This window comes from Drosophila serrata, unplaced genomic scaffold (genome assembly GCF_035046125.1).
Source record: "Drosophila serrata isolate PLE 108 unplaced genomic scaffold, ASM3504612v1 contig_275, whole genome shotgun sequence".
Lineage (NCBI taxonomy): Eukaryota > Metazoa > Arthropoda > Insecta > Diptera > Drosophilidae > Drosophila > Drosophila serrata.
Window position 1 is genome coordinate 3876366 of NW_028257173.1, and position 13057 is coordinate 3889422.

The following is a 13057-nucleotide window of genomic DNA, read 5'->3' on the forward strand; positions in this document are numbered from 1 at the left end:
GATTACTGTTCATCTCCGTATTCAAAATGTTTTGCCATACATCAAACATCAAACTGGTGTTCCCAAGAATGGTCTTATCTTTTGCTGGTGGAAACTCTTCACGCCATCGAGTGTATCGGTTAGCTTCACTTATCTAAAAAGACGGGAAGCAATTAATTGTTATCACTTGCGTGTCATCAAACTTGTTTAACCGGCTAACAAGCAGTAGCAACACAAGTGCTTAGTCTTGTTTACTCACCGTCGTTGTAAGAAGTCACTTAATTGAACAATCAAACAATGATCTATCTAATCTTATTAGGACACAAAGTTCTTTGGAACTAGAGCATCATTTAGTTTTATGAAACAAAATAAATAAAGTTATGGCAACTAAGAGTAAATTTATCAGATTTCTAATTACTAATACATATTCAATTATTCTTGGCATACCACAAATGTAATAACCATAAACAAATTCAGCTGAGCTTTAAACATACGAACTAGAACGTTTCTCATAAGATACATCTACAAGTAGTAGGTGTCAAATAATAACAATTAATTTGTGCTATCCACCTGTACACATTCAGCAAAGATTCCCATGAAGAGTCTCTCAAGGAATAACCGATAAGTCGGGGCCCTGAACTCACTCACTCAGTCCTATCTCGTGCCGATCTTTTAATAATTACGCAGTAAAAGAGTCAGAGAAGAACTTTAACCATTAAAGTAAGCTCTCAAGGGAATGAAAGCTTAAGTCTTAAATTTGTCTAACTGGTTTTGGCGAGATAAGTGCAATAAATAAAGTAGTTGATATATGTTTGGTAATAAAATATTGATGTCAGGTGTGTTATTCCAGCAATCTGTTGGTGTTCCCATGGTTAGCAGAATTTCAAACGAATTGCAAATTCAGATAGCCTATCTTAAACTTGATTTAGTACAATGATTCATCTGGAAAAAAAATAATAGACAGAAAATCATTATTTTCGGTTTTCTCTTGATATACATTCATGTATTTAGTGTTTAAGATGTAACCACAGTTATCGCTCAGTAATTATCAGTTAAATAATGGCATTCAGAATGCTAAAATTAAACTACAAATCGTTTTTAAAATTATGCGCTGTCGGATCGCAAGCACTTAGGCGGAATGCTGGGATCACGGACAGCGTAATTTGTGATAAGTATTCCTAGGACTTAGTGACTAATGCTAACTCTATTATTCTATAATAGCTGCCTTTGCTAATCATTATCTATTCATACCACCTTCCTTCGCTGTCGATCCTCTAAACCCTAAACTTAAAATACTATTTACACTTGGTGGTCTGGTCCAGCAGCTTCTTCCACAGATCGAACTGTTCGTTGGACTTGATCATGTGCACGCTGATCGCGTTGCGGATGTTGCACGGATTGAACGAAATGCGTCGGTTGACGAACTCGTTGGCCTGCACCCGCTTGATGTCTAGGCTCTTGGCCACAATACCCGTGGTAAATACGTCCTCCAGCTTCAGATACACCGTCTTCAGCGATCTCACGTACAGCTCGTGTACAATATCGCCGGTGAGGACGTAGGCCGGGCCAGTGGTGAACGATGGAAAGACACCAGCCGCAAACTGGTCTACGGACACGTAGTACTTGGACTTCTTGTTGCGGATGGGCTTCCACTTCTTGGCCAGACGACCATAAATGGTTCGCTTGTCCTTGTGCTTGTCAAGGAAGGCCAGAAGCTTAGGCACATTGATGAACATATCGTCGTCCGTTTTGAGTACATACTTGGCCTTCGGGCAGTGCAGGTCAGCCCACTCCAGCGTCGAGATCGTCTTGAGGGTTAGGTTATTGTACGAGTCTATGAAGTTGCCACGTATCAGATCCCCGTAAATAAAGTTCTCCTGGGTGAGGGCCTTGTTCAGCGTTTCGTTTGTGCCACGGCCTAGGACGAAGGCCATGCCCACATCCCGCCTGCTGCCGTAATGCATCCATGTCTGCCGAATGGACATCCTGGCCGCATCGTGCGACATTGCCGAGCTAATGAGAACCATTAGTTTGATGAACTCTCCACCCTTGGGGCATATTCTATCCGCGTCGATTTCATCATCCAGATGTCCCTGCTCATACAGTTTCTCGGCGATAACGCCCTTGGAGGGATCCACCGGAGCATTTGACTCCTTGGAAGCTGCTACCCTGCCCTTTGTCGTCCGTGCAATGGGCACAGATGGCTTGACGGACTTTGCTGGTGCAGCATCTGCTTCTTTTTTCGCCTCCTTGATCTCCTGGATCACCTTGGATTCCGACGGCTGCTCCCCCTCGGAGACTTCTGCCGTATTGGGTTGTGCCGCCTCTGGTTGCTGCTGAATGCCTTTGTCTAGAACGAGAAGAGAAAGCCAAGAGTTGAGAGCTTCCTGTGTCACGTAAATGGAAATGCAAATAAAATGGGGTAATCCAATTCTAATTAGTCCCCATAGACAGCCAGCCGTTGGGCGCTGTAACCCAATAGGACGGAAAGACAACGACTGGCGATTGTTTACAGCACTTCCCTAATGAAACGCGATATATAGCTGGTGGGGCCCATTGCCATTGCCATTGACTAAACCAAATGGTCGCGACGTCAGCGTTTACAAATATTTACTTTTCCTTGGGTTTTATGAGTCGTCATAAACGGATCGTTAAGAACAGGGATTCACACGAATTGGACTGCAACTTAATAGGCGAATCTTTACATTTGAAACATGAATAAGGCTTTGTTGTTTCATCTTTAAAATAACATTAATAAAAGGAAGAATGGACAGCTGATAGCAAGGGGAATGCACCTAAGTCTTACCCGTGTTCTGGTCATTTCCGGTTGCCGAGACAGCGGCAACTCCATTGCCTGTGCTGCTGCTCGATGTGATGTTCTTTAGTATCTTATCGGCATTCTCGATAAACTTTTGCAAATTGGACGTAGGAATGAGAACCTCGGCATCGGATTGCCCTGCCTGGATCTGGGACGGCTGTTGCTGTTGTTGTTGTTGGGATGACGGCAAGGCTGGAACGGCTGATTGCCTGACAACCAACACGTCTCCGGTGCCATTACTATTGACGTTGTTATTGCTGCTACTGTTGATGTTCCCTACAAATGATATAAATTATTAGCATGATTGAGTGATAGCTGCTGTCATCCACTCACCTGTGATGCCATCAACACTCTGGCCATACTGTTGCTCCTCTAGCAGTAACTCTTCCGCCATGGCATTGGGCGTCTGTTCGGCAGGGCCACCTAACTGGGGACTGGCACCGGCAGAGCCACCATCGAGTAGGGCATCCTCATCGATGGTGGGCAGCCGGTGCTGTGTATGCTTTCTGTGCACCTCCAGCGGTAGAATCTGTTGCTGCTGTTGCTGCAGCGTCGCCTGTCTACTGGAGACTTTGGGCGCACTATCCACTCCTGCTGCCTGGGCATAATCCTTGTTGTCTGTGTTATTGATGACCAACATGGGATTCGGTCCGATCAGCTGCTGGGGCGGCGATGCCGCCGAATGCACATGGTTCTGTGTTAAGGTGGCCGTTGTGGAGTACGAGGCGTAGATGAAGATGGTGAGGATCACCACGATTAGGACTAAAAAGAAGCGCAGCATGCGCGTGTTGTGTAGATTGCCCACGACCACCATGGTGCAAAAATCTCAGTCAGTCTCTGTGCTCGGTTTCAGTCTGGACTCTGCTCCTTCTCCGCCCCCTCCTCCTCGGGGTTCGTTTTGATTTCTCGTTTTCTTTTTCTCGCTTTCGGCTTTCTGTGTTGCTGAGTATTATAATGGTAACGACGACGCTTGCAAGCCCTGCAACGATTCCAGTGCGACTGCAATGAGAACAGACGGAAATTTAAGTAAACAACTGATTCAGTGCTGATTTGTTAAGTGCTCCCACAACGTACGTACGTACACCCAGGGAATACCAGGGCATATACACACTAATATAGATATGCATAGATGGCGACATGCGGAAGTTGATTGCGCTCATTATTATCAAAACGATTGCATATAGAGAAAGTTTTGGTATTTCCCAGATCTTGAGGAGTTCTATTAATTGCTTAAGCCTACTAGTCTCGAGGATATATCTAGTTTATAGGTATTTTGTAGTCGAGTTACAACCTTTTTGTTTCATTTACCTTTGGTATTGAGGAAATAATAAATGTAAATATTAAAAGAGGGCACGAGTGAGGTGGGAGTTACCTTCACTGAATGATAAGATATTTTTACACTTTCAGAATTTATTTAGAATGCAAATTTAAGTTGCAAATTCTTTTGAAATTGGGGTAGAGTATTCAGCTCTATATATTATAAAAACTTTGTGATAACATTTCTTTGGACTTTCTACGTGCGACGGAATGCAAAATAAATAACAAACTTTTTGGCATTACGAATTGAGATATATATTCTGTTGAAACTTTAGGAATATATTTTAGTTTCTATTTGCAGTTAAATAAACCTTATCGAGAGTTTATGGTCTCAAGGTTTCGAGTAACTATTTGAGTAGTTAACGATTTTATGGTAAAAAACATGTCCAGCGATTTGTATGGTAATGAGAATGACGAATGGGGAAGCACTTGAAAAGTTTCCATGAGCTAATGAATTCCCCAAAAGCGGAGAACACGCACGTACAGCTTCCAGAACTGTCACGACATGGCGCTCTGGGCTCTGTCTCCACTTTGCATGCGACTCAAATAAGTCAACAGCATTCTTGACCCGGTTTCGAAGCGAGGAGTGGTAGCAGAACCGAAACAGCAAACAGCAGCAAAGAAACTCTTGACCAGCACCGGCGACGGAGCCACTTGACTCGCCTGGTCTGGACGATAAGATTGGCTATCGGATCGATCCCATCACCATTTGGGAGTTTGTTCGAGTTAGAGGGCTTTCTTCGAGTCGCATTTTATATTATATATACATATACATATAGCTGCAATGCTAACCCTACCCCTGGGTTGCCATAAAAATAGAACCAGTTGGGTGCGACGACAGTTTGTTATGGAAATCAATAATACCAATCGCAACTCTTCCAACAACTTTCGATTTGCCTTGTCTTGAGCCGAGTTAATGAAAATCCCCCCATGCGTCATTCGTTGGTACGTGGGCTATCTTAATTGTTTGTCGATAAGTTAATAATTATCAGGCAGTTAGCATTATCTAATCGGGGTACTGGTCTAACTGGAAAGGTAAGTTATATGTCTGTATATCCGAATATTTGTCAAGGAAATCTGGCAAATCGAACTTTGATTGCCGTGTCTTGATGCAATTGGTGGTTAATTAACCTAATCTTATCTGACAGAAAGGGAAACCAAAGATTAAAGCTTTACATTGTTTAAAGTTAGTTGCTTCTGTAAGAAAAATATGCTTATTTTTTTACCCTTGCTGGGTATTGTAATTCTGCGTACTTCAAAAGCTTAAAATGCAGTGAAGGAGTCATTTGCGACACTATAAATCATATCTATTCTTCATCAGCATCAACAGGCGAATCTTTCTAGACATATTGAAAAGAAAAAAAAAACGCGATTTTTTCAAAATTTTATAAGGGGTTACATCGTTAAATTATTTTTTTAAATTGATAAAAATTTTAATTTTTTTAAATATTAAACTGGGTACGTAGATTTTTTAACCTAATAAAGACTATCACAGAACATTTTTCCGATTTAAAATTAATGAATTTTTGGTTTAGTTATGAGGTTTTTAAACTCTGATGGGTCGAATAAATAGTAATATAAAAATAAAAATTTCCAATTCGGTCCTTTAGTTCAATTTTAAACTGCAAGGGTGTGTAAACTTTGGCTTATCGAAGTTAATTTCCCTTCTTTTTAATTATGATTTTCAATCAAATCTTTAAAGGAAACTTTAAATTGACGTCTAAGTGGGTTTTTTTCATGGCTTAAACTTTACTCAGTTTTTATTTGGCAAATTCCCATATGTGATAAGGCCTTAACTAAATTCTGCGTACTTCCACTTAAAGGCTAACTTATCAAAAAATTTATTTACTGCCACCCCAAAAACCCAATCATTTAATACATACTTCATATGGGGAAGGGAAAGTCAGAGTCATTCTTGATAAGATTTGAAGGCATCACACAGACATTTAATTAAAAAAATTATTCCATATATTTAGACAGTTAATTAGAGGTCGGTAATCAAATAATTAACTTTAATTACCTTCAGGGGGGTAATGGCATGGCCTGCCCCTGAGAACCGGAAAGAATCGCAACGACTGCGAGTAATGGAATATTTTTTGGGTAACGACGTCGTATAGTTTTTTGTTTTTTTTTTTTGTCTGCGGTTCTTATCACAACAAAGTCAAAGCTAATAAACGGATTTATAAAGCTTTTCATGGCATACATTATCATATTGGGAACCGCAGCGTGACGCGCACAGTGGATTGATAAGAGATTAACCCATTCTTTTGTTGTTCGGCGAGAGCGAAAGTGTGGCTTATCAGCGATGAGATGAATCACAGCCAAATGCAGTGTTGAGCCCAAGCTTAACTACTTAAATACAAGGCCATTTTACTTGGAATTTCTTTATAATTATCGCAAAGCCGACCCGCAACTTATCTCACTTCCACTTCCCTTGTGTGCCATACATTTGGAGTACATACATATGTCTCTATATGTTTACTGTACAATCAGTGTAATTTTCTGCACTTTAAATGTATGGTTTTATCAATAAAATAAAGAGCAACTGGGGATTTGTATAACTGAGAAATTATGGGGAATTCATTAACAGAACGATATTAAATAATTGCTATGCGTATATAACCACAACTTTTTATCACCAAAAAGCCATTATTAATTGCTTAAAAATAACTACAAACTGTTAGAGGCAGTGGCAATTGTAACGTCTAGAATTATCTAGGCTGCCCCAGTTCTACACGTTTTAAACGTTTAATTTCATTAACTTACGATTCCGATAGCTTATAATTGTTCAATTTGCGAGAACTTTGCCTGTAATTATTTTACGTGCTTCGGTAATTCGTTACTTTTTCTTTCAACTACCTTGTAATTGTGTGCGAAATTAACAAACAGCCGTGAAATTTGACAAGAGCGCGTAATTTGATGGAGTGTGTAGCTCTCGAATTCAGCAGAAAACTGAGAAGCAGAGGGCTGGGAGCGGAAGTCAGTTCCAAGCTTTCAATCTGGCTGCTTTACGGTGGCCCCGGCTCCAGCTCAGAGTCTGACTCTGCTAATAAGTACAATGAACCGCAGATAATCGCCGGTTAGGCGGAAAACGGGTTTTCGGGCGTCGCGAAACTATCTCCATCTCCCAACTGCCCGGCCATCAATCAAAAGGCATCCAACTGGACCCCAGGAACGTGTTAATAAAACTCAACTAGTCTTTGGAAAGTCGGGTGTAATGTCCTGCACAGATCAAGGAGGATCAATAATTATAAATTATAATTTATAATCAGACGAGTTTACATGAATTCTGAGCAAAGTGTTCGTTGTACATTTTTAGAATTTAATTATCACTTAAGCTAAGCAGATGTCTGTGGTATACACTGGCTTTTTCTCGAGGGGTCTATTAAATTTATTTATATGCACTTATGTAAATAATGTTTCAATTTCCGGCAAATATCTGGTTTCCAAGGGATATAGAATTTATTTTGTGCCAGAGAATTCTTAAAAGATTCGCCTTTGTATTTTTATCTGACACAATAAGGACTGTCGTCATATGTGTATGTAACTCTATTTTATTTACCCACAAGGCTTAACTGTTTAATTATAGTAACCGTTTCATATCTACCAGTAGATAAGTGAAAATTATCAGCTACTTGAGACAGTTGCTACTGACTGAATTAAAATTATAAAGCAATTTACTATTATCTTTAGACTTGTTCAGTTCAATTGAAAATGTTTAAACAATTTAATGCTTTATTTAGATAGAATTCGAATAAATTGGGGGCGGTAACCAAAGCCACTGTAGCTCTATGTACATATGTATAGTATGAGAACAGATTATATTTATCTAAATAAATATAAAATTACGAGCTAACTGATAGGGAAGGTTCGCTATCTAACAAAGCAATAGTAAGAGCAAGTGTGTCTTCTGTTTGGTTAAAGTTCAGTTTAAGATAATTTACTAACTCTTTGAGTAATTATTTTGAATACACAATATTTTCCAAACCAAGAAGTTAAGGTCATTAAAAATATGCCATATTTTGGCACTCTCTATTTACCAACACATATCCTATAACAATTGGACCCAAAGATCGTTGGTGTTAATGAAACCTACTGCTTAAGCTTAGCTTTAAGATGGTGCAATGTCCGGCCCTGGGATTTGGAAATGGGCTGCGTTACGTTGCGTTGCCCAACCGAAGAAATACACATAAATATGTGTGTTAATAAAATAACAAAAACCCCGGGCAACGCATCGTCATCGTCGTTGCGTCTCGTCTCGTCGCCCAATCTTCTCCAGCTTTAAGCGAACTCACCTCCCAAGCGTGGCTTTAGCGGCGTCTCACTTGCACTTGCTCCAGCGGGGCTTTAGATTCGGAATCGGATATAGCGGTGGCGGCGACGGCAACGGCAACGACGTCTATTGTTGGACCAGGGTCAAGCATAATTACTTGCTGTTGCCTGTTTATTTTTAGTGTTTATTTAGCGTTAATAAATTTGCTTCTTGAATGATGAATTGTTGTTTGTAGTTATTGTTGTTGCAGCAGTGGTAATCCTCCTATTATGGCCTATTGTTGTAGTTTTTGTTGTTGTTGTTGCTGCTGTTGGACCCTAGGCGCCACCACTAAAGTTTCTCGCTTGTGTTTGTGTGTGTGTTTTGCAAGCGTGTGTGTGTTTGCCCCCAGAGCCTTGGGCAGTTTTTAGTTTAGCTGAGTATTTCTGTGTTTTTTATCGTCTTTAATAACGCCAACCCGTTTCATTAGTCATGCGTAGCATGTTTTAAAAATAAATAAGCATTAGCATAGGTGCTCCGCCGTTTCTCGCGTTTTTTTTTTTTTGTTTTTTTTTACCGCACAGCAGACTCTGATTTACGAACGCGTTTTCTCAGATTTTCTCTTCACTCGCGCAGTTTGCAATTTGCAAGACAGGTTATTTTTCACCTTTAGCTATATGACACTTTTGAGGCTTTGCACAATGAGCTACGATTCCCAATTTCTTTCCTCTTTTTTTGTGGGCCGCACATACTCCCTTCCAACCGAATTTTTTAACGTAGTGTGGCCAGAGTGAGACTGCGCGGAAAATGCTACTTGGATGGGGTTAACTTTTCCTTTTGGTCACACCAATTATTTTTCAACACTGATTTAAAACAGCTGTTTTGTTAAATTTCTGGTATCAAAGTTCATATTAATTGCAATAATACGCGTGTTAATGCTGATTTAATAAGAGTCCAAGGAAGATTAGAACCTTTAAAATACTCTTCTTAAGGTGTCTTATTTTGATACTGTATTTAAGTACGTATTTCGGCCATTACCTCAACACAAACATTATTATACAGCAACATAACCGACTTTTTAGACGCCGTGAACGATAAAATGGCTTTGATTCCCGCCGTAACCCGGCTGACCTCATCTGTTATCCGGATCCTGGGCTGCAATCCCAGTCCCATGACACTCCAAGGCACAAACACCTACTTGTTGGGCAGTGGAAAGCGGCGAATCCTGATCGACACCGGCGACGAAGATGTGCCGCAATACATTGAGCATCTTAACGATGTGCTGAAGCAGGAGCAGGCCTCCATCGACACCATCTTGCTGACCCACTGGCACCACGATCACGTCGGCGGCGTAAAGAGCATTCTTGGAACCAAGTTGGCGGACAAGGACTGTCGCGTGTTCAAGTACAGACGCACGGACGCCCAGGATGTGTGTCCCGAGATACCCGGACATATCAAACTCCACCCGCTGGCACACAACCAGGAATTCAAGACTGAGGGAGCCAATGTGCGGGTGGTGCACACGCCAGGCCATACCACTGATCATGTGGTGCTGGCAATGAACGAAGGCACCCTCTTCAGCGGCGACTGCATCCTGGGCGAGGGCACAGCCGTCTTCGAGGATCTGTTCGAGTACATGAAGAGTCTGGAGCGAATACTAGACATCAAGCCGCTGCGCATTTTCCCGGGTCATGGCAATGTAATCGAAGAACCAATTGGCAAGATCGAGTATTACATAAATCATCGGAACCAGCGAGAAGCGCAGATCCTGGACTTCTTTGTCCAGCGTCCTAACGAACGCTGGCAGGCGATGGATGTGGTGCGGGTGGTCTACAAGGAGACGCCGGAGAACCTCTGGCCGGCCGCCGCTTACAATGTCAACCATCATCTAAGCAAGTTGCAGAAGGAGGGAAAGTTGCGGCTTGACAAGACGGATAATAAGGATGAGGATGAGAAGTTCTACGTTTACCAGCAAAGTAGTGCCCTCTAGGTGAACTCAAGGCCTGATTCGGTCTTCCCAAATGTATATATTCCTTTGATATTTAAAGTCCTTGCATTAGTTTTCTTATTGTTGGTTTTAAATTGTACTAACATAACTTGATTTCTTAAATATATTTTGTGTTAAAAGCAATAATGTTTTTACTTTTTATTTAGTAACAATAAAATAACGAATTATTTACATAAAGTAGTGTCAAGCAAGATCTCAGGATATTAATGTTGGACTTTTGATTACAAGCTCTTAAAAAAATTTTGAAACAATTTTCTTACAATTGCAGTTATCATTTATATAGCAAAATATATACAACATTTTAGTCAATTTAATAGGAAATATGTACAATATATCACACCTAATCGTTGACTAGCAAAACTAATTTTTTTAACAAGTTAATTACTTCTTTTTCCTTTATAACACTTGATGGAATTATCCAGCAACTTCATCCACACATCAAACTGCTCATTGGGACTTACCATGTGCACAGTAATCTTGTCACGAATACGACATGCCTCCAGTACTATGCGAACGTTGGCAATCTCGCGCACATTCACCCGCTTAATAGCCAGACTTTCAGCTACGATGCCCGTGATAAAGACATCCTCCAGCTTCAGAAAGGGGGTGCTGAGCGAGCAGACTAGGAGTTCGCCCACGATATCCCCGGTAAGGATGTATGCGGGTCCCGTGGTGAAGGTGGGAAAGACATTCTCCACATATTGGTCAGAGGATATGTAGTATTTGGACCATTTATTGCGCACCGGCTTCCAGAAATCTGCGCGACGACCGTAGATGGTTCGATTCGCCTTGTGGGTGTCCAGAAACGACAGCAGTTTGGGGATATTGACGAACATATCGTCGTCCGTCTTGAGGATGTACTTAGCTCGCCGGCAGTGATGATGAACCCACTCTAGCAAAGACATGGTTTTGAGCGTGAGGTTGTTGTACGAATCCACGAAGTTCCCGCGTATCAAGTCACGATACATGAAATCCTCGCTGTCTAGGGCTTTGTTTTGCTTATTGTCTTTGCCATATCCCAGGACGAAGGCCATACCCACGTCTCTGCGGCTCCCGTAGTGCATCCATGTCTGTCTTATGGCCATCCTTGCTGCCCTATGGTGTATAGCTGAGGTAATCAGAACCAGCAACTTTGTCGAGTCACCTTCGCGGGGGCATAACCTTTCGATGTCGATGTCATTGTCAAGATGACCAGGCTTATAGATAGCACCTGCGAGTGGAATTGGGATGGGAGCTTTGGTAACCCAGGATTCCAATTTCAAAGGCTTTCGCACCGAAATGGGCTTGTCATCCAAAGAGTACTTATCTGTGAATTAAAAGTTCATTAAATATATATATAATAATATATTACTATTTTCAGGTAGGGAATAACATAATCTGTAAAATGCTTACCAGACATTTTATTTATTAAGCGATCATAAAAGGGTATTAGTCCGTTCCTGATATGATTGTGGCGAACAGTACTTCCCAGGTTACCAAAATTAGATAAAGTCTTGCTGGCAGTAGTTTTCGTATTATAAAGACCTGCTAAGGATGCGTTCACAGCATCGTTGTCTTCTGACGGTTCCGATGGCCTCAACTCCAGTTTTACCATGATCTTTGATTTCGACAAGTACGAGAACATGGTAAAGGTAACAATGATTAGGAAAAGGATAAAGCGCAGTATGCCCGATGCCATGGCTATACAAAGTCTGCTTTATCGTGCTGGTATTTCCGTGGATTTCATTCGTTAATCGTTTAAACTGTGGAAAAAGGACCAGAAAATCTGGTTTACGTAAAAAAATAAATAAAATTTGACAGCAAATGCAATGCACACTTGACTACTTACTCTGGATTTTGGCTCTCCTTCTCGATATATTATTCCTTTGACTTGCATTTTTCTGGGTTAAAACCATGTCCATCCAGCTAGGCTACCTGGGCCTTGGACTTATGGGAATTGTATTGGTCCTCGTACGGATAGTGGCGAACTTTTCCGCCTTCGGAAAATGGCTTGTTTGTGGACCGCCGGAAGAATAAACTTCCACGTGGCCCATGGCGGTGTCCATCCTTCTTATAAGGTGTCGCAGGTTTCTAATAATGGGGAATACTGCCTCCGCCAGATGCACATTGCTGGTGTCTTTGTTCGCCTTGACGGCCAGCAAATGTCGTTCCACCTCCTCCTCCCCGGCCTCTTGAAGGACTGGGCCAGCGTCCCCAAGATCTCCTTGTTGTCAAGCTGCTTGTGTTTCTGAAAAGATTTGCCCGATTAGTTATAAAGGTATGCAAATGCATATGTACTTACACCTTCGTGTAGTGTACTTGCTTCAGGGAACCGTCCTCACTTGGGGCAGGTGTCGGCGTACCTCCTCCCGCAAGTGGGGCATGCGAAAATATTTAAAGTCCAACAGGTTCATTTCTAACTTAAGCAATTTAATTAATTCTTTTCAGTTCGCTTTTCAATAGTAAATATCAGTGTGACCGCCGGCTGTTTCAGTGTGTAAAATCGGGACTGGCCCACGCTTTCCAACACTGCACCGCACTGTGTACGTCAGCTGTCAAAAAAATCACAAATTTTCACGGCATTACTATTATTTATTATTAAATTTTTCCAAGTGATTGCGTTGCATATGGGAGGTTCGGTTCTGGTACTTAAATGTGGCCTGCAGCTAGTTCAGTGATTGTCCCTCGTCGCGGAGCAGACAGA

At 41.5% G+C, this 13057-nt stretch overlaps 3 protein-coding genes across 5 annotated transcripts; 1 reads left to right on the plus strand and 2 right to left on the minus strand.

Moving 5' to 3' along the window:
- Nucleotides 1–953: 953 nt before the first annotated feature.
- LOC110182610 (uncharacterized) lies at nt 954–9158 on the minus strand. Its single transcript, XM_020950672.2, has 4 exons — nt 8410–9158; nt 3131–3796; nt 2786–3073; nt 954–2329 (listed from the first exon to the last, which is right to left on the minus strand). Exons 2-4 carry the CDS (start codon nt 3609–3611, stop codon nt 1275–1277), a joined length of 1824 nt encoding a protein of 607 aa, XP_020806331.2. The 5' UTR covers nt 3612–3796; nt 8410–9158; the 3' UTR covers nt 954–1274.
- On the plus strand, nt 8798–10497 carry LOC110182614 (beta-lactamase-like protein 2 homolog). The gene is made up of 2 exons (XM_020950675.2): nt 8798–9384; nt 9449–10497. The coding sequence occupies exon 2, from the start codon at nt 9466–9468 to the stop codon at nt 10354–10356; it is 891 nt and encodes a 296-aa protein (XP_020806334.1). The 5' UTR covers nt 8798–9384; nt 9449–9465; the 3' UTR covers nt 10357–10497.
- On the minus strand, nt 10481–12869 carry LOC110182599 (beta-1,3-galactosyltransferase 5). 3 transcript variants are annotated; one of them, XM_086834852.1, is made up of 4 exons: nt 12656–12869; nt 12203–12601; nt 11767–12139; nt 10481–11680 (listed from the first exon to the last, which is right to left on the minus strand). In XM_086834852.1, the coding sequence occupies exons 3-4, from the start codon at nt 12050–12052 to the stop codon at nt 10752–10754; spliced, it is 1215 nt and encodes a 404-aa protein (XP_086690978.1). In that variant the 5' UTR covers nt 12053–12139; nt 12203–12601; nt 12656–12869; the 3' UTR covers nt 10481–10751. The 3 variants fall into 3 exon arrangements, with proteins under 3 accessions (XP_086690978.1, XP_086690979.1, XP_020806314.2); XM_086834853.1 differs by having other exon boundaries at nt 12677–12824; XM_020950655.2 differs by lacking the exons at nt 12203–12601; nt 12656–12869 and having other exon boundaries at nt 11767–12184.
- Nucleotides 12870–13057: the final 188 nt, after the last annotated feature.